Raw genomic sequence first — 19718 nt, 5'->3', positions numbered from 1 at the left:
ACCGCTCTGGGAAGCGCATCTAGGCTCCAAGTTCCCTCCCTGGCATCTCCAAGATAGGGCTGAGAGAAATTCCTGCCTGCAACCTTGGAGAAGCTGCTGCCAGTCTGTGTAGACAATACTCAGCGAGATGGGCCTATGGTCTGACTCAGTATCAGGCTTGGACTGGCCCACAGGGCAACAGGACATATTCCCGGTGTGCCCCAACTGCAGGGCGCTCCTGCGCCCCGACTCCCACCCTTAATTATCCATTCTGCTCAAAAACTGGCACCCTCCCCACATACATTTCACCGCCCTCTCAGTGCCCCCAGTCCGGCCATGCTCAGTATATGGCAGCTTCCTAGGTTCCTATGTACTTTCCTTAAGGAAAAGTAAGCCTTAAGGAAAGTAGGCTGAAAAGACGCAGCAGCAACCTCGAATCTGGGCCTTTCTCCATCCGTTTTAGCATCCCTAAGCTATCTCCCTTAGAGACTGAGCACGCGCCCTCTCAGCTTCCTCTAAGTAGCTCTTGGGGGAGCGCGTGTGTGTGTCCCTGCCCACCGCCCGTTATACCGCAGCCGGCTCGCTCCCTCGCGCGCGCGCGCGCGTGCCCCTTCCCCCCGCCCGCCCTGCAGCGGGTTCCCCCCCCTCACCCCGCCCCTTTCCTTAATTCCTCTCTATATACCAGTCCAGCGGCGGAGGGATAAATTCAAAACCACGCGATTGTAAAAGGGAACTTTCTCTCGCTCGCTCACTCAGCTGCGCTGCGGAGTGATTCCTATCGTTCCCCGTTTAGAGGACGACAGTGTGTGTGTCTCTATGTGTGGAGGGGTGATGCGGCTCGGTTGAAGCTTGGTGGCCGTTAGTTTAGGAAAGAAGGCGGTGGGTGTGTGCACCCGCCACCAGCAGAGGGGAAGAAGGAGTCCTTAAGGAGGGCAGCGGGGAGGAAGGAAAGGAGGCAGCGGGGTGGGGGGATCTTGGAGAGGTCTGGGGAGTGGCTGGAAGGGCTGTGCAGGAGCTGAGCGAGAAGGGCAGAGAAGCCCGGAGAGAGCCGTGGGGAGGGCATGTCGGGGGGGGGGGAGAGGAAGCTGAGGCGGCAGCTGACTGAGTGAGTGAGTGAGGGGCTGAGGTGGTGGTGGTGAGTCACCCCGGAAAAGGCTGCGAAGGGAGAGGCTGGCTGGGGCTCCTCGGAGCAGCAGCCTTGGAAGAGGGGCGAGATGAAGGGCGAGCTCTGAGGAGGACCAGGCAAGGGGGTGGGGTCCTTGCCTCGTTCCTGGTGGCTGTGCCTGGAGCTGCCACCTCCCCTCCCTTTTAAAAGGTGGGGTGGGGTGGGGGTGCTAATCAAGCCGCCTCTTCAGATTAGGGGCTGTTCCTGGGAGAGGCTGCTGCATAAGCCCCCCTCCTCGGGTGGGGCAAGTGGCGGAGAAGAAGGAGGAAGAGGAAGCCGGCGCTCTTCCTCGCTCCTCTGCAGAAAGAGACGGAGACAGAGAAACCAGGCCGGCTTGGAAGAGGGGGAGTGATTTATCCGGAGCTTGTTTAGGGTCGATGGTTGTGTGGCTGTGACTTAGGGAGGGAGGACAAGGGAGCAGCACGCGTTCCTTCCCTTGCCTGTCACACGCCCGCTTTTGCCCCCGGCCAGGGGGGTAATTAGCTTGGGAGAGTTTCGCAGGAATTTCCCCCCATCTGCATGCATGCATGCTCGCTGGCTGGCTGGCTGGTGCTGCAGCTTGGAGGGAAAGGGGGGCTGCGCGGCAGATGTAGGATCCTCGTAGGGTCCCTCCTTTCTTTCTCCTCTTCCTTCCTCCCTCCCTCCCTTCCTCCCTCTCCAGCACGGAGAAAGGAGGAAGAAAGAGTCAATTGGAGACATCGGTGAGGGGAAAAACCTGAAATTGAAGCTTGATGGCCTCGCGATCGCTCCCTTTTTGGAAGAGGAGGATAATAAAACCTCTGTTGTCGCCAATGCCCTGACTACTTTTTGAATTTTGTTGGAGAACTAGCCTGGATATATTCTTCCTGCAGTCGTTTTACGGGATCACTACAACGCAGAGAACCCAATCTCATCGTCTGGTGTTCTTTTAAAATTGTGTGTTTTTTGTGGCGGGGAGAAGCTATTTTAAAAATGGAAAACGAGGTATTCACACCTCTTTTGGATCTCTTCATATCCAGCCCTCTTGTTACTTGGGTGAGCATTTATTCTTTATCAATGACAAATTGATAAAATTTGCTGTAGAAAGAGATTGAATCAGTGTTATAGTGATGCCAATTTTGTTCTAGGTTAAGACATTTGGACCGCTAGCTGGAGGAAATAGAACAAATTTGGAGGAATATGTTGCACTGGTGGATGGTGTTTTCTTGAATGAAGTCATGCTCCAGATGTAAGTTGTTTTATTTCCCATTTCACTGTTTTATGGAGTTCAGTATTACTGCCTTCTAGCTATTGGTCTACCATATTTTCAAATCTCCTAGAAATAGAGCTGGATGCCTTGATAGTCCCATTTGAGGATTCTGCAGATTGTTTAAAATGCTACTTCTGTGAGAAGTTGTATATTTGCATGATTCCAGCAGAAGTGGAGATTTGTGTAACAGACAGAAGCAACTATGATTATGCATAGCGCTAAGTTCAGGATCTAGCTTGGCCATCTCAGTATGCTTAATTGCCAACACAGGAGCACTAAAACACGGTATACAGAAATGTGTTGTAGACTTATCTGCTCATCACCTTTCAGACCTATTGGTCATCTGCAGTGTATGTGGAGTGAGTCCTTGAGTTTGATCAGGAATCTACAAATCTAGGATTAGCTCACTAGCCAGTAATTATTTGTAGTCTCCACCAATCACCTCTCTTCCTTCAGATCCTATTTGGCACACAGGCAGGGTCTTGGGAGAGAAGCATGTCTTCAGTTTGTTCTGGAATATGGAGACAGATGATAGGAGCCCTCTTCTCCTGCTCAATAGTTTTGCTTTTCCTTATCTTCTCAAAAATATCTCTGAACAGATCTATGTTTTGCTGGGTGTCCTGCTTGATATATCTTTGGTCAAAATGCACTTACACTTGCAGCCTGCTCTTACTGGAACATTTTTAAAAAATTTCAATGGAACTTAATAGTAAGTTTACTCCAAGTGCAGCCTTAGTTGAACTATTTTGTGCTGTATGGAAAAATCTCAAAACTATGAAACTTTGAGACAACCTATTGTAGAATATATTTTGGTTCAAATGACATAACTTGGTAATGATATTACAAGTATCTCTGACTTGTATTCACTGCAAGCCCAAACTGACTGTATCAAATATGTTTTCTTTTGATCCACTTTTAATTGAAAAGAGATTTCAAAATAGTAAGCTGTGGAAGACTAGTTCTAGAGTTTTACTTTAAGCAAGCAAGCACTCTTGAAGCAGTCTGTTGGTTTTATTGGGATGAAAGTTGGTTGCTATAGAAGTCTAACCAAACTTTTGGTGAGAGTCTACTAATGGAATGGCTGGGATTTGCAGTCAAAACATTCTTTGGATCCCACTTTCACAGGCAGATGTGCTAGATTTTGATCTAATAGGCTTGCACTTTACTGTTGCCCAAGAGCTGCTGCTGTAGGCTGGTGTTTCAGTATGTGAGAATAGTCCCATATGAATCAACATCTGTGAAATTTGAGCATCAACAAGATGTTAGCCGGAAGAACATAGTGCAACCCTTCTGGTTTAGGTGCATTCAGACTATTTAAAAACCCCAGTATACTGGCATTTAGCATTAAGTTTTGTGTTCAGTCAGATTTTACTGTCATTTGAACTAGCTCAGGAAATAGGATTACCTGGAAGGATGTGCAAACAAAAGAACTGTTCATTAATATACTTGATGTCTATAGTGATTACCATGTTCCCAACCATATGAAAGGTCAGACTGTGCAGTCAAACATAGCAGTGTTGCTATATATGTCAACTCAAGTTTTAAGTATTAAGTACTGTCATATATTCAGTGTTTGTTATATTTTCACAGATGCTAAAAGGGAGCATTGAAAGTGACCTAGTGATAAAGAAAGAAGATCATGTATTTATAAAAAAGACTGCTTTCCATAAGTTTTTGTAGCATTCATTTCCTTCAGTCATTTGGAAATTGAATGGGAAACATCTGTTCATTGGTGGAACATCAGAGATAACTGATCCTGAGAGTTATGGATCCAGTTACGGTAGCTTTCAAGATATTTAGCTCAGGAAAGGTCTGTTGGTAGTATTTGGTTGATGGCCTAATCTGGAATGGGAGGTTGACTGAGGCTATTTATATGGTGGTATCTAGGAAACTTAGGGATATAGGAACATATGAAGCTGCCATATACTGAGTCAGACCATTGTTCCATCTAGCTCAGTATTGTCTACCCAATCTGGCAGTGGCTTCTCCAAGGTTGCAGGCAGGAATCCCTCTCAGTCCTATCTTGGAGATGCCAGGGAGGGAACTTGGAACCTAGATGCTCTTCCCAGAGTGGCTCCATCCCTAAGGGGAATATATTACAGTGCTCACACATCTAGTTCTTAGGGTATTCTCTCTGGTGTACAGACAAAGAAGTTGAAATAGCAAACTATAGTTTTAAGTGGTAGAAAGATCATTCTGAATCTGACTGCTCATACAGTAGGATCACTTGAAGGCCTGCAGTGGTGAGAGACAAAAAGCTTTTCTGCTGCTATTATCATCTGGATAACATTGTTTTGATGTCATGTAATAAAGCTCTTCTGAAGCTTCTTGTTCTGCTTGCTAGATACTTTGCAAACAAAATAAGGCATATTTAATAAGGTATATCAACCTCAGCTGTCACATTTAGACTAGAGTGGCACCAAATGTTCACCTACAGAGAGAATGTGTGCACAATGGTGTTACTGGAGGGATGTGAAGTATCCTCTCAGGTGTCTTGTTTCCATTCATGCTTGACTGTAGCCACTGTGTTCCCTCTCTCTGTTGCTCCTTGGGAGGATTTTCTTCTCCTTTTTAGCTGGAGAAGCATTTCCCCCCAGCTTTACCTTGGGAGCACTTTGTTCTGTAGCTGGGGTGACACAGTAATTGGGGATCATTCAATGGGTATGATGTTACATTGGCTATATGGTTAATAGATAGATTTGATTCATGGTGTCAAAGCCAATTCAGAGGCAGGCAGATAGTCCTCGCTTATAGTGGTTGTCAGGGAGGGAGCTGCACTGCAAATGCTTTCACTGCTGTTTGCAGTTCTCTCCATAAATCACCCAAAGAGTGGGTGCTTTTTGCTGGAAGCATGTTTGAAAAAAAATGTTCTCATGTTTGCTCTGATCTATAGAGGAGTCTCAGCCAGATATCCCTGACATTGTCACCTGTTTGGATCAGTTTCTCACTATGTGCCCTCGGGATGCTGGGCATCTGTGGCTGACTACATACTTCTGGTAGTTTGGCCCTTTCTTGCTCATTTTGTTTGGTAATAAGGATGATGCATTTGTTCCTGGAGAGAATATTCAAATTAATTATTAAGGCTTTGTGTGAGGGATGCTAGCCGCCTCAAAGGTGGTCTTGGTTAGGCTTCTCAAAGCAAGCTAACTATTACAAATGCATCTTCAGCCCTCCCTTTAGGAAAGGAGTTTGCAGTCATAGCACAACTCAAAGCATTCTTCCTAAATCATTTCCCACTGCATCTTTGGCCAGATTTTGGGACTACTTTATCAGTTCTTGTGGATAGTTGTTGCCTAGAGGTATACCTCCTTGTTGGTTGGTGTCAGGTCTAAGACAGCAGTGAACACCTATTCCCCTCTCTTCTTGGGAGACTCCAAAAGTATGAATGCAAGCTATATGTTAAGAACTCGAATGTGGGGTGCTGCAGCAATAATATTTGTCACTGCCATTTAGCTATGTGAGCTCTCTGAGTCTAGCAGCAGTGCATTATTGATACTGGGACACTCAGCTCTCTATTTAGACATCAACAAGCACTCTAGTTGCAGCTTCACCAGTCCAAATGGACCACCCAGTCTGTAGGCCAGAAGAAGTCCTCTACCCTCAGCAACTCATCTGCTTCTAGAGACTCCACTTTTAGCTCCAAGTGTCTACCTCCTTAAAGCTCTCACAAATTACTGTTTCCTCAGAAGTATTTCTTGAAGCTATTGCAGAGTCCCTGGAGCTTGACAGTGAGTCCACAGTCCTGACACCCATCAAGGCAGGCATCACCTTTACCTTTCTGAACACATCAGCTGTGCCAATGGCAATTTTTCCAAGCTTCTTAAAGTACTCTTTTAGTAGGAATGGGTAGATCTGAACACTTCTTTGGGGAATTCTGTTTCCCAGGATAAAGGACCTGCAAATCCTAAGAGTCGCCAGCTACATGATCACATTGACCCTGAGGGTGGTCTGCCATTGGATGCAGGCTGGCTTCCTATACTCCAGCACTAACACATTGAACATCTGTTGAACATCCTTCACCACACCTATTTGCATATAATCACCTAACTTTGAGCAAAGAAACACAAAGAGCCTCAAGATCTGGAGCTCACTGCAGTTTTTATGCTGGTTCTGTAGCAGGAGCCTACAGGTTTCATGCATCCTGTGCTAGTAGAACTCTATTAAGGCAGGCAGACAGTGAATTCCTTTGCTGAAAAAGTAGTGAATCCAGAGACTAAATGAGCACCAAAGTAGATGATGAAGGGACCATCATATTAAACACCTCAGCAGTTGTAGTAACCTCTTGAAAGCTTACACCTACAGAGAGATCTGACATGGGCTGAATCTTATTTATTCCAGGGTAGGCAAAGAGGCCTGCCCTGGCTCTACCATAGCTGAGCACATTTAAAGGCACAGCATGAGTGCATGAAGTCCAGCACTTTGTTGCTAGATGGCTTTAGTGCAGGTTCTGCAGTATTTCCAGCCTGGCCTGTCAAATGGGGGTGTGTGTCCTCCAGTGTTCCCTCTAACAGGTATTCCTAGATGTTGTTGACTACAGCTCCCATAATCCCCAGCTGCAATGAATTTTGGGGATTATGGGAGTTGTAGTCAACAACATCTGGGAATCCCTGTTAGAGGGGATACTGGTGTCCTCCCAGGGGTGAAGGAATGTTGACTCAGTTTATCAGCCAGACAAAATATTTTATTCGTCAGGCTGTGTTGGTACATTGCTCATCAGGACCTTTTTCACTCACTGGGCATGATTTTTCACTCGTCACAGATTAGTAGACTAGTGGATTTTTGCAGTCCTGTGTCCCCCATTTGGACTGTCAAATGTGGGAGTTGATTCTGTTCTGACTCTTGGATAGAGAATTCCTTGACTGGGCTGCCAATTAAGTTTTTCTGGGGAATCTGCAAGGACATTGAGATCTGAGGTTCTTGCAAGCCCTTTAAGACGACTGGGGAGGAAATGAGATCTGTGTGTGTGCAGTCTGTGTTATAAGGCAACATGAGAGGAATAGGGGGTGAGGGTCAGTGATGTGTTTCCGATTGTGCAGAGTCCTTCCAGAGTATGGGGAGCAGTGGAAGTCTGACTCTTGCACAACAGTGTGTGTGCAGGGGGAAAGGGGGAATTTCCCGAGGGCTCTTGTTGAGTTTCCACAGTTTCTTGAAGCTTGCACACTTTGTTAGGATGTCAGCCATTGTGACTAATCTTGCTCCCAAGGACAGCTGGCTAAACTTAGGTTTGGGGAAGTTACTTTGTTTTCAGAGCTCAATATCCAGCTCAAACACTTGTGATCCAAACATCTTGTTGCCTTTCCTTAGTGCAAACACCATCTTAACAACTATAAAACATACCATAGTGCTTTAATTAGAACAGTTCTGTCAAAGTAACCAACATCTGCCTGGTGTTGGTGGCTTGCTTTTTTTTAATTTGCTGGAGAAAATGAATAGGTTCCAGCTGTTCCTTTGTGAGTAACGCTTTTTATCCTGGTCTGAAATAATAGGGTTTTCTGATAGAGCTGTGCTTCTACCTCCTTTGCCATCAGTAAATAATTTGTTTAAGAACCCAGTTGCCTTATTCTCCATGCTCTGAGTTTAGAGAACCATGGTTTTTAGGATAGACTTCTTCTTGATTTGTAGAGGAGGGCTACTTAATAGGACATATGTGGATGGCTAAGTAATTGGAGTCCTGAATATTGTGAAGGTGAATCTTAATTAGGATACAGTAAAAAAACCTACATATTCTTTGTTCAGGGTAGTTAAACATCAGGCCCTCTAGTATTGCAAATGTGACCCAAGGCCACTAGCACATTTCACACAAATTATTGAACCATGTAGGGCTACAAAGCAATGACCTTAGTAGAGCAAAGAGGTTGACCTGTTGTACATCTAAACATCAGTTTCACTCACTTGATTTAAATTAGCAGTGCAGGTTTCCAAAAGATAGTGGATTTTGCAGTTTGCCAAGATTTGGAACTGGGGTAAATGATGTGGATAGGTTGTAATGACCTCTGGCAAAACAGGAAAAAGGCATGGATTATAGCAGGCCCGCATAACTTTGACCCTCCAGTTGTTGTTGGACCACAACTGCCATCATCCCCAGCCACAGCAGCCAATAGTTGGAGGTGATGGAAGTTGTAGTCTAACAGTTGGGACCTTTTCCAAACAGCAATTTTATAGCACATTGCTATGCTAAGTGGTGCTAAAGGGGAGAATTCATACTAGTGAGTGATATACAGCAACTTCAATACGGTACCATTCATACAGCAAATTGCATTTCTCATTATTCCCAGTTACTGTGCAATATCTGCATCCTAAAATAGTAGCTCATTGGGGAAGTATTTGAAACCTGTTTCACTGGATACTTCCCCATCACTGCCTATTTCGCACCAGCGGGGTAGAGGGGTTGCTGCTGCTTTCACTCCAGTGCGAGAGAAAACAACAGATTTGTCTGCTGTGCACAAGTGAGAGAAGAAGCAATTCCCTCCACCCCCTTGCCAGCTCACCAGCAAGGCGGGCAAATTGGCTGCTTGCTTGCTTGCGCCAGAGGGAAAGTAGCTGATCCACCCGGCAAGGGGGTGGAGGGAATTGCTTCTTCTCACTCATGCACAGTGGGCAAATTGGTGTTTTCCCCCTCCCATGGGAGCTAAAGAAGCAACCCCTCCATTCCACTGGTGCAAGGCAGGCAATGAAGATGGCGGCAGGAGGAGGAGGAGCAAGTGAAGGCAGCAATGTGAATGGTCCAGGTTTACTCTAATTTATGCTTATAGGTGCATTATATCTCATTCTAACGCATCCCAATTTACACCACTTCCACCCACAGTAAATCCCCTCTATCTGGGAAACTGCCTGGAGGACCAAAGTTGTGTAGCCCTGGATTATGATTAAGCCAGTCTTGAGGAAGCAAACATAAATTGTTCCCTTTGCTACACAGGGCTCACCTTGGTTTTCATTTGGATATGTGACTGTGTGAGCTCTGTCTGCTGTAAGATGTCTTCTTCTTAGGGGATGGGCCATAACTCAATGGTAGAGTATCTTCTTTGCACACAATCCCTGGCCATCGTCAGGTAGGGCAAGGAAAGACTCTTGCCTGAAACCTTGGAGAACTGCTGCCAGTCAGTGCAGATAGTACTGAGCTAGATGGTCTGACATGGTATAAGGCAGATTCCTAGGTTTCTAAGGATGTTTAGTCTAGTAGGATTTGGAGCAGCTCTTTTGCAGGCAAGGGGTGACATGTAGGAAAGGGGTTTAAATAACTGGGAGATGCTTGGGTGTTGGACCTGATAGGTGTGGGGGCAGTAGGCTTGCTAATGAAGCTAGTTTGGCAGACAGGATGTAGAAGAGTGGGAAGCTGTGAGGACTATTTTTGGAAACTTCCAGTTAGCTGCTGGCCTTCTCCCCTATTAAAACAGTTCTTTTTTTCTTTTCAGTGAAAAATTGTGGGTATAACCCTTAGGCATTTATTTGGTTGGGAAGTTTGCCTTTGACTCATTTGACTTTATAATAATCTTTAATCCAGAGAGCCTTCTGTGGGATTAAACTGAAGTAGCCTGTTTTGTGGATTCCAAAATTAGTAAATAAACAGTTCCATAGCAATGCAAGAGGATGTAGCAGCCCACTGCTACAGCCCACTGTAGCCGGCATTCTCCCAGCCCCCTGTCACCTACATTCTACTTTTGCCTGTTGTAGGGCAAAATGACAGTCCTACTGCTCCAACAGGCAGGAGGAAAGTGTGGATGTCAGAACTGGGGGAGGGGCAGGTTAGGAGGAAGCCTCAGCTGCATCCTCCTTTTGCTGCTATGAAAGTATTAGTCAGACAGGATCTCTGGTTAGTGACCTGGCAACACTATTATGAAGAGTTTGGGAAGCTGAAGATTGCATTACCTTTACTGAGGAGCAAGTTCCCTTGAAATGAATTGGTCTTTCTACTGAGTAAAGCTGACATAAAATTTGTCCTATCACTGTAGGACTCTAACTTGTTTGCTATTTACTATTGTAAAGTTGTTGTGTAATGATTTTACAGCTCCTATATTGCTGAAAGTATGGAGATTGGAATGATGATGTAACAGCTTTTTCCTGGTTGTGTGGATGGACTTGGGATGTTGGATCTCTTACAAAACTATTTCTAAATAACTTATTGATTTGAATATAATGGTTGTCAGGCATTCCAGCGCATGTGTTTAAGACGTTTCCCCTTGTAGCAAGGTTTTTGTTCAGTCAGACATTCCAGAATCACAAATTTGATTTCCGTTAGTCGGACTGCTGCCGCTGCTATGCTTCTTTGGGTTTGTTTGCTCTGCCTTTCTGAATGCCACATTCCCACTTGTAGGTCACTGTTGGGGCAACTTAATATTTTCTTTCTAGATCTCATAATTTGGTCAGTTATGTTGAAGGCGCTTGTTAAGTCACGAAGTGCCTGTATAAATGTTTAATTTATCTTTTGGGAAATCTTTCTTTGAACTTCCATGATTCTATTATTCCCCTTGCGGACTCTAGATTCTGCGTGAAATAAAGTAGCATACTAAGAAGTGGTTGGAAATGATTAAGGGCCAGAATAGACTTGATGGTGATAGTACTGTGTGTTTAAACATGGAACCTACCCAATTATGAAGAAAGAGGGGTGAGGAGTCTTTTTTTTTTTTTTTTTAGAGTAAGAGGCATTGAATTCCTGCTTACCTTCACAACTCCTCTTTCCAAGTGCTTTTCATAAAACAGAGGTCATTTCTGGTAAGTGAACTCAGCTGAGAAGGAAAGTACTCAACAGGGAGTTAAACCATGAGTTGGGGGAGAGTTCTAGATTTCCCATTAGTTGTCTGAGGTCATCCTTAACAATGGATTGTACGCCAACCATGCCTCAGGAAGTAGTTTTAAAAGCAGAAGCTTATATCCAGCAGTTAGGCTGGAGGCGCCAAACCCCCGGTTCTGTTCCTGTCTCGCCTCAGTGAAAAGCGAATTGAGAAAGCTCCGAGCATACCTTTACATGCTTGTTGTTTCTTCTTTCCCTACCCCCTCTCTTCCCCCTCCTTTGTGCCAGGGAGGGAAGGGAGTTATTCTTTTGTAGGTTTATCTAAAAATCCGAAACATTTCTTAAGTTTTTCAATTTGACCAATTGGCTCAGTTACTTTTGCATTTGTGTACTTTCGTTTCCGCTGCCACTGCGGTAGTGTTTTCTTCTGCTCCTCATGGAGCCTTCTCATGATGGGGACCTTTTTGAGGTATTCCCTTATTCAGAGACCAAAGCGTTCCCCAAGGAAGAGGGAACCCACACAACTTTGCCCCAAGTTGTTAAATGCCCCTGTTCTCCCTCCCCCTCCAAAATAGGCAGAGCCCAGATTACTCCCATCTCTCTGACTGAGGCTTCTCTGGCCATTACAACAAGTGGTCTGACACATCCGCTATTCCCCCTGCAACCCTTCCCCCCCGGTCTGCTTGGGCATGTCCCATTGTTAAGGTTGACCTCAGACAACTGTAGAAAAAGAAACATTGGTCTTGCCTGTGAAGGGTTCATTTTTGTAGTGTCTGAGGTCATCCGGCCCACCCGTGGATATATTCCTCTTTTCCCCTGAGTAGGAGATCCTCAGGATGGGTAGTGAACTGAGCATGCTCGAGACAGAACTGGACCACGTGACTTGTTTGTGGGCGTAGCCTCCTCCGTCCTAACCCCAGTTCCAGTTCTGTCTCGCTCGGGACTAGACGTTTTGTGAGAGAGCTCCTGTACTCTACATTCTGGAATTCTGCTTTCTGGTCTGTGGCTATTGCCTTTAATTCTGTGAACTGCTTTTCCGTGACTTCTATATTTAGTGTGTGCGAGGGGGGGAAGAGAGCTCGAGCTCCATTTGGCTTCGTAACAAAACTTTCAAGAACTTACTTTTTCCTTTTAAATTCAGACTCAATTGGTTACTCAAAAGTTTTCGCTTTGATTTTATATCGTTTACGTTAGTCCTTATGGACATTTCGCATGCCGAGGAGCTGTTACAGGGCTCAATGTTGGAAGCTTCTGTATTGCCGCAGCACCTGGGCAATACGCGGGGAAATCACTCCGCCCCAACAAATTTTCCCACCGCCATTGTCTCTCCCCAGCCCTCTGATACCGCAGCGCCGGTGGTGCTGGCGGCGGAACCCTCTTCGTCCGGGCTATTGCCTTTAAAAGTTTTTTAAAAATCTAAGCATTTGGGAGATCAAACTGCAAAAAAGAAACGAAAGCGCAAAGAATCCCTCATCAAAGCGGAGGGACACAAGCGGCTAAGCGAAAGATTGTTGATTCAGGCGGTGTGCCACCGATCGAAATCCAAAGCACAGACAAATGGCGCGAAGAATAAAGAGGGGCATAAAAAGCGATCGGCAAGTAAATTGGGCGGCCGGTGCCCAGTGGGCAACCTTCCGGTGACTGACCCTTCACCCCAAGAGAGTCTATTGGGGCTGTTCCACGAGCTACTTCTCCTCCTGGGAGCACTGCACAGGAGAACTTGCACAGAGCAGATCCTTCAGCAAATTCCACCGTAAAACAAGATCCGTTCTCTCCTAGAGCCACACAGTGGTTAAGGGAATTTTTTAGGCGGGAAATTCTGCAGGAGCCCCTGAAGCTGCAGTTCCATTAACATTGTTGCAAACGGACCCTGTTCCCTCTGACAGGCTCCCTCTTGTCACAGTTGCTCCAGACCCAAGTCAAGGAAGCAAAACCAGTCACAGGCAGACATCCAACAGGAGAGGTTCAGACAGACTTTCATCTTCCTCTCCTGATTTTAGCCCTTCTTTCCCCTTTGCTAAGCAGGGTCCACCCTGGTTTGCATTTGAATGGGAGACTGAGCGCTGTAAGATATAAAAGTTTTCCATTGAGCTACCTACAGCCTTGCTTGCTACTCCCCTGGCATGGCCCTTACCAATTTTGCGGGGGTCTCACCCCTTACATGCAGGGACACGCGTGACTCCCAAGTTGTTTCCACCTTCACCTGAACCCAACCCATGGCTCAGGGTTTTTTTCCTCTGTATGAGCGTGGTTGGTGTATGCCCAGATTTTTTGCCATGCAAAACCAAGAGAAGGCGCAGGGCTTCTTTCCCCTCTTCCTCCCACCCTTGCTGGTGGGACAGGAGTTGTTAACGCCCCATGCTCCCTAGTGGAGCCAGTGTGGTGTAGTGGTTAGAGTGCTGGACTAGGAACAGGGAGACCCGAGTTCAAATCCCCATTCAGCCATGATTCTAGCTGGGTGACTCTGGGCCAGTCACTTCTCTCTCGGCCTGGCCTACTTCACAGGGTTATTGTGAGAGAGAAATGTAAGTATGTAGTACACCGCTCTGGGCTCGTTGGAGGAAGAGAGAGATATAAATGTAATAATAATAATAATAATAAGGCGGCCTTCCGGTCTCACACCTGGCCAACTTGCACCATTCCCCTTTTCCTTTCCCCCCAGTCACCTCAAGTGGTGCAGCAGGGAAATGCTTGATTAACAAGCAGAAGGGTGCCAGCTCAAATCCCCGCGGGTAGCTATACAGGTACCAGCGATTTACGAAGAGCCTGAAAGGCATCACCTCGTACCCTCCCCTTCCCCAAAGACCGGGGAGGCCTACAGCCCAGTTACCACCTGACCATCAGAAAAAGGGGCTCCTTTGCAATCTCTGCCTCTGCACCCTACTGGGCCATTGGAGCCAGACAAGGAGGAAGGGGAATCATCAGCGGGGGATGTGATGCTGCCCATTTCTAACTCTGCCAGACCTTTTTCCTTAGCAGAACTCGGAAGGTTTTACTGTCTAAGGCGCAGCGCACAATCAGTGCTGTCTCCCTGTCGGAAACTGCAGAGCCGTCTTCACCCCTTGACTAACAAGTTTTCCCTGCAGCTTTTCTGGTAACATCCACAGTTACGTTCCCCCCTCTATTTCGCAGGGTGATGTGCGCAGAGTGGCAGCGCCCTGCCTCAGCCAAACCAATGGTTGACCTCCCCAAGAAACATTTCCAGTCCCAGGGGACCCCTCAAAACCTTTGGCCATGCCTAAGGTTGTCCCTTCCGGGGGCTCAGTTGGTCTCCTACACTCATAGGACAGGGACCTCTCTAGCCCCAGGACGACAGGCGATGACACTCCCTTCTCTTGAAGGTCCGAGACGCCTTCAGCCATGTCCCTCAAGATATGCACCACCAACCCCATCTTGCTTGAGCGTTCGACTCTGGACCAAGGCACTGTTCAAGACGGTCTCTCCCGACTGGCCTAAGCTTTCACCAGGGCATTAACTAAATGACTAAGACTGCTGCTCTTAGGGCCAAGTCTAGCTTAGATTGTACACAGTCGAGCCATAGCGGTGGGCGTGGCTGTATACAGGTCATCTTGGCTTAAGACCTGAAATGCTGACGATAATTCTAAGTTTCCTTTGATTACTGCTCCATTTGTGGGAGCTACCCCTTTTGGTCCCACTTAGACCCAGTTTTATTTTACATCCTGATATAGTTAAGCAAGCTAATAGGAGTTGGACTATGTTTGTGGAATTAATATTAAAGGCTGCAGAAGACTCTTAAGGGCCTGAGTTCTAGATCATAGGAGATTTTAATAAGCCAATCATCTGATCCATTAACTGGCCTTAAGTTGGCTTGGGAAAATGACCTACAGCAAACTATTAGCGACTTACTATGGAAAGGAATACCAAAATGGAAGCTGGTGTTTTCTACCTCTTCCTGAATTAGAGAGTATTTTGTTAAGCTCTCAGGTGGTATTTAACCCCTTCTAGAGCAGCCCACATCAATCAGAGTTGGTCCCCATTATGTTGGAATGGCTGTTGTGATAGGGGTACATACTTCAGTTTATGCTGGTCTTGTTCTGCTTTTGGACAGAGTTGCCTCTATTACATATATTTTCGGAAGTTAGTTTGACATTATAATCTAAGGATCTTATAGTTTTTATGTTAACTGAGGCTGGATTTTCCATTGCACTATGTTGGAAGCATAAAACTATGTCGTTGACTTCTTGGTACCAGTCTTTGTGGCACATTACCATATCTGGGGAAAAATTGACTCATATTATTCATCTTCGAACAGATCAAGCTAATTCTCCTGATTTTTCTTTATGATCTGGTCAGTTTTATTCTGTTAACAAATCAAGATAATTTTAGTTATTCTCCTCCATCTAATTCTTTACATATCTGGAAGGATGGTTAATGGATGTTTTTATGTATCGGTCTTACTATTATGTGTATGTATTGAAAGAAAGAAAGAAAGTAAGAAAGATACTACAGGTCTAGGACACCATTCTGGCTTCAGACACCAATCAACCAATTGAATATATCAAGCCTCCTGGCTCGCCTTCCGCAGAGGGTTGATCTCACAAAGAGAGATCCACTCCCCACAGGGGTGCCTGAGGTCCTCACCTTTCTCCAGGCCGGCCTAGACCTTCCTCTGCAACCAAGCACCCTGAGGCATCAAGCCTCCTCACTAGCCTCGGTTTTGCCATTTTTTCTTCCACTGACTTGGGCCAACCGAACCTGCGCCCACTCTCATACAAATTCCTGGGGGAGCGACACACCTGTCTCCTCTCCAGTCAGGCGTTCTTTGCCTGGAACTTCAACTGAGTTCCTAAACGCTCTCACGAAGGACTCCTTCAAGCCCATTGCTACCAGTCCACTGAAGCTCTTGTCTTATAAGGCCCTCTTCCTGGTAGCTATTACCTTGGCTCAAGGGTTTCTGAGCTAGGTACCCTCTTGACACAGACGATATATTGCACCTTCCAGTTAGCTGCAGTGCATCATGGCCTGAACACCACCTCCCTCCCAAAATGTTAATTCTCACTTTCATAGATCCAGAGTTGACATTCTTCCTTCATTCTGCCTTTCCCCTGTCCAGCCAAGGGAATGATTGTAGCACAAGCCTGATGGGCCCAGGGCTTGGCGTTCATCGCACCAGACACATTCACAAGTTCAACACCCTCCTTTGTCTTTTCCGTCTCTCCTCTTTGGGGAACAGAGTTTCTAAAGGCACCTCAACTGGCAGGATCGGATCATGCATTCGCCTGGCCTACTCGGATCTCAACACTTGGTTCATGGCGCGATCGACCAGAAGCACAGCTACCTTTGTGGCCTTTTTTCAGCCCATCCCACTATCGGGGATCTGCAGGGCAGCAGCCACCTGGCCTTCCGCTGCTCCGTTCCCCTAGGCACTATAAGGTTCTGCCCACTCAGTGGCACAGGCAGCCTGGGAGCGCATGGTGCTTTGACAAGGGGTTTGAATACATCCTTCCCATCCCAGGGATTAGTGTCTTCAGCTTGGGCACATCCCATCCTGAGGATCTCCTACTCAGGGGAAAAAGGAATATTGGTCTTACCGTGAAGGGTTCTTTTTCCCTGTAGTAGGAGATCCTCAGCCCCACCCGGATGTATTTTCGGGAGGTGGAGATGCACAGATGGTTAACGGGACCAACTGGAGGATGGGCCTGATCGGGGATGGAGGCAGCCCCTCAAGAGTAGACTCCTAGGCTGTTTTTTGCACTTGTCTATCTTATTCTCTAACCTCTCGTCCGAGTTCTTCCCACTTTCTTCTTTACCTACAGCTTACAGAGTACTTACATAGAGCTCTCTCCACTCGACATACCACCTCGCTCAACAGCCCTGGAACTGGGGTTAGGACGGAGGAGGCTACGCCCACAAACAAGTCACGTGGTCCAGTTCTGTCTCGAGCATGCTCAGTTCACTACCCATCCTGAGGATCTCCTACTACAGGGAAAAAGAACCCTTCACGGTAAGACCAATGTTCCTTTCTCTCCGCGGGACTGAGGGACCAGTTGTGGGAGGTGGCTGACTCCCAGGTTGAACAGGATCCCTTTGTCAGATGTCCTGCTTTTTCCTCCTATAGGGCTAACCCTTGCTCTTGAGTCTCTCTTTTGCCTCATAGCTTGGGCCGTTCTTATGTGGCTCGACAGTTCCAGAACTAGGGGCTTAGGAGCCTCCCACCTAACAGATGTGAGCTTCTGCTCTTAAAACTACTTCCTGTCTTCCTGAGGCATGATTAGCACACAACCCATTGTTAAGGATGATCTCGGACACTGCAAAAAAGAACCCTTCACAGGTGTTTCTGTCTCACCCTCATGCCCGTTTTGCTGTTTAGCTCAGGACCCTTCCTCTCCACTTGTTCTTTCTGCATAATTGGGACAGTTCAGCATATAAACAAATAGTAGTGCTACTGTCAACATCTAGTTAGGCCAGAATAAAAAAGAACTTGGAGAAATATTTGACTGTCAAGTAGTGTATCAGTGATATTTTGCACATGCAATTTCTAGTAAAATGTGAATTATTTTTATTGGCTTAACACTTGTGTCAGGTGTCTCACTGCCTGACCCTACCAGGTAGTCTGGCTGGCACCAACCCCATCAGATTCCTCTTTGGGGTCTGGTGATCCAGTTGACATAGTATACCTGGACTTCCAAAAAGCTTTTGGCAAAGTTCCTCATCAAAGACTCCTGAGGAAACTTAGCAGTCATGGGATAAGGGGACAAGTACATGTGTGGATTGCTGACTGGTTGAAGGACAGGAAACATAGGGTAGGGATAAATGGAGAATTTTCACAATGGAGGGAAGTAAGAAGTGGGGTCCCCCAGGGATGTGTACTAGGACAGGTGCTTTTTAATTTATTCATCAGTGATCTAGAAGTTGGGGTAAGCAGCAAGGTGGCCAAATTTGCAGATGATACCAAACTATTTAGGGTACTGAAATGCAAAACAGATTGTGAGGAGCTCCCAAAGGATCTCTCCAAACTGGGGGAATGGGCAAATTGGCAAGTGGCAAATGTGGTTCAAAGTTGGCAAGTGTAAATGGATCATTAGGCAGGAGATTGAAAATAAAACTGCTAATGTTATAATGCCCTTTTACAAAACTATGTTGTGGCCACACCTGGAGTACAGCATACAATTCTGGTCACCACATCTAAAAAAGGACACTGTAGAACTGGAAAAGGTGAAGAAGAGGGCAACCAAGATGATCAGGGGCCTAGAGCACCTTTCTTATGAGGCAAGGCTACAACACCTGGGGCTATTTAGTTTAGAAAAAAGTCTACTGCTGGGAGACATGATAGAGGTCTATAAAATCATGCATGGTGTGGAGAAAGTGGATAGAGAGAAAAATTTCTGTTTCTGTTATGCCCACTATATCTATTTTTGTGTTAGCAGCCAAGCACTCTAGATCACCCACCTTGGCTCGGAGGCTTCTGGCATTGACATATAAGTACCTATATGCAGTATCAAGGTCTCCTTGCTTCTGCTGTGTGTGTTCTAGTTTGCTCTATTTGCTTGGCTTGACACCTGGTGTCTTTCTGATATTTGGCTATTGGCTTATTCCCTGACTGTCTGCTAAACTTGACCTCTGGCATGCTCTTGACGTTCAGCTTTCAGTTTTGATTCTTGAGCCCTGACTAGCTGCCTGGCTCTCCTGGTCATGACTCCTTGCTTTGTGCTACCAAACAGCTGCTGCCTACGGCTCAGCTCTGATAGCAGGAGAAGGAGGAGGTGGGGGCAGAGGAGGAGAACGTGGGTGAGAGATGTCTGGCCCTCTAGCCCAGAGCGGTAGTCAGAGGAACTGTGCCAGGAGGAGGAACAGAGTTATGAAAAACCTCCTTTCCACCACTACTGAGGCCTTGGGACAGAGAGTGAGTGTAGTGATGGGAAGGATTTGCGGGAGGATTAGGCCTCACTTAGAGCAACTGCTGGGTGGGTGGGCCTTTCCCAATAAGGGGAAAACCTCAGGAAAATCAAAACAGGAAGACCAATTCAGAGGACTGGGCAGGAACTACATTCACAGCAACCTAGATAAGATAGTCTTCGCCATGAGCCCCCTTGCCCATTGAGATCATCTGGAGAGATCTGTCTGCAGTTGCTGTTGGCATGTCTGGTGGCCATACAGAGATGGGCCTTCTCTGTTGCTTCCCCGAGTCTCTAGAATGTGCTTCCTGCTGAGACAAGAGCCTCCCCATCGCTGACAACGTTTTAAAAGTACCTGAAGACTTATTTCTTCACCCAAGTTTTTAATTTGACTGGTTTTAAATTGTGTTAAGGTCTTTATCTTTTGTGTATTAACTTTATGAAGAGACAGTTGTCCTTATTGCATACTTTTCTTTTTTTCTTTTAATCTAATAAACCCTTGTTGGTGAAGTGTGCTACTCTTCATTTTGGGTCTGTCTTATTCACACACCATGGGAGGTATAGGTCTGCTCAGCCCTTCTAGGGATGTGTTTGCCACTTTAACCTTCTCCAGGAATCTTATATGGAGAGTGGATTTTCCCATATCAAAATAGTGGATAGTGGCAGCCTAATAGGAATCCCTTACAGTCAAGGATTCACCCCAGTGAACTCCCCACTCCTCCTCTGGCTTTGGTAGGAGCTATGACAGTGGGAAAAGAAGGA

The 19718-nt window shown here is 46.2% G+C and overlaps 1 protein-coding gene across 9 annotated transcripts in view; it reads left to right on the top strand.

The window, feature by feature from the left end:
• Positions 1-681: 681 nt before the first annotated feature.
• The window catches only part of CCDC88A (coiled-coil domain containing 88A), a 249095-nt gene continuing 230058 nt past the window's right edge, over positions 682-19718 (top strand). For 6 of the 9 annotated variants that reach the window (XM_053246281.1, XM_053246272.1, XM_053246265.1 and 3 more), the window contains exons 1-2: positions 683-2158; positions 2251-2351. In XM_053246281.1, coding sequence (XP_053102256.1) covers positions 2096-2158; positions 2251-2351 — 164 coding nt within the window. In that variant the 5' untranslated portion in view covers positions 683-2095. Of the gene's footprint in view, positions 2159-2250; positions 2352-11003; positions 11082-19718 lie in introns of those variants that run through there. The other 3 variants (XM_053246234.1, XM_053246254.1, XM_053246244.1) reach the window with 3 other exon arrangements.

This window comes from Hemicordylus capensis, chromosome 1, assembly GCF_027244095.1.
Source record: "Hemicordylus capensis ecotype Gifberg chromosome 1, rHemCap1.1.pri, whole genome shotgun sequence".
In the NCBI taxonomy this organism is placed as follows: domain Eukaryota; kingdom Metazoa; phylum Chordata; class Lepidosauria; order Squamata; family Cordylidae; genus Hemicordylus; species Hemicordylus capensis.
The sequence above is the reverse complement of the archived record's forward strand: the minus strand, read 5'-3'. Positions and strand labels throughout refer to the sequence as shown.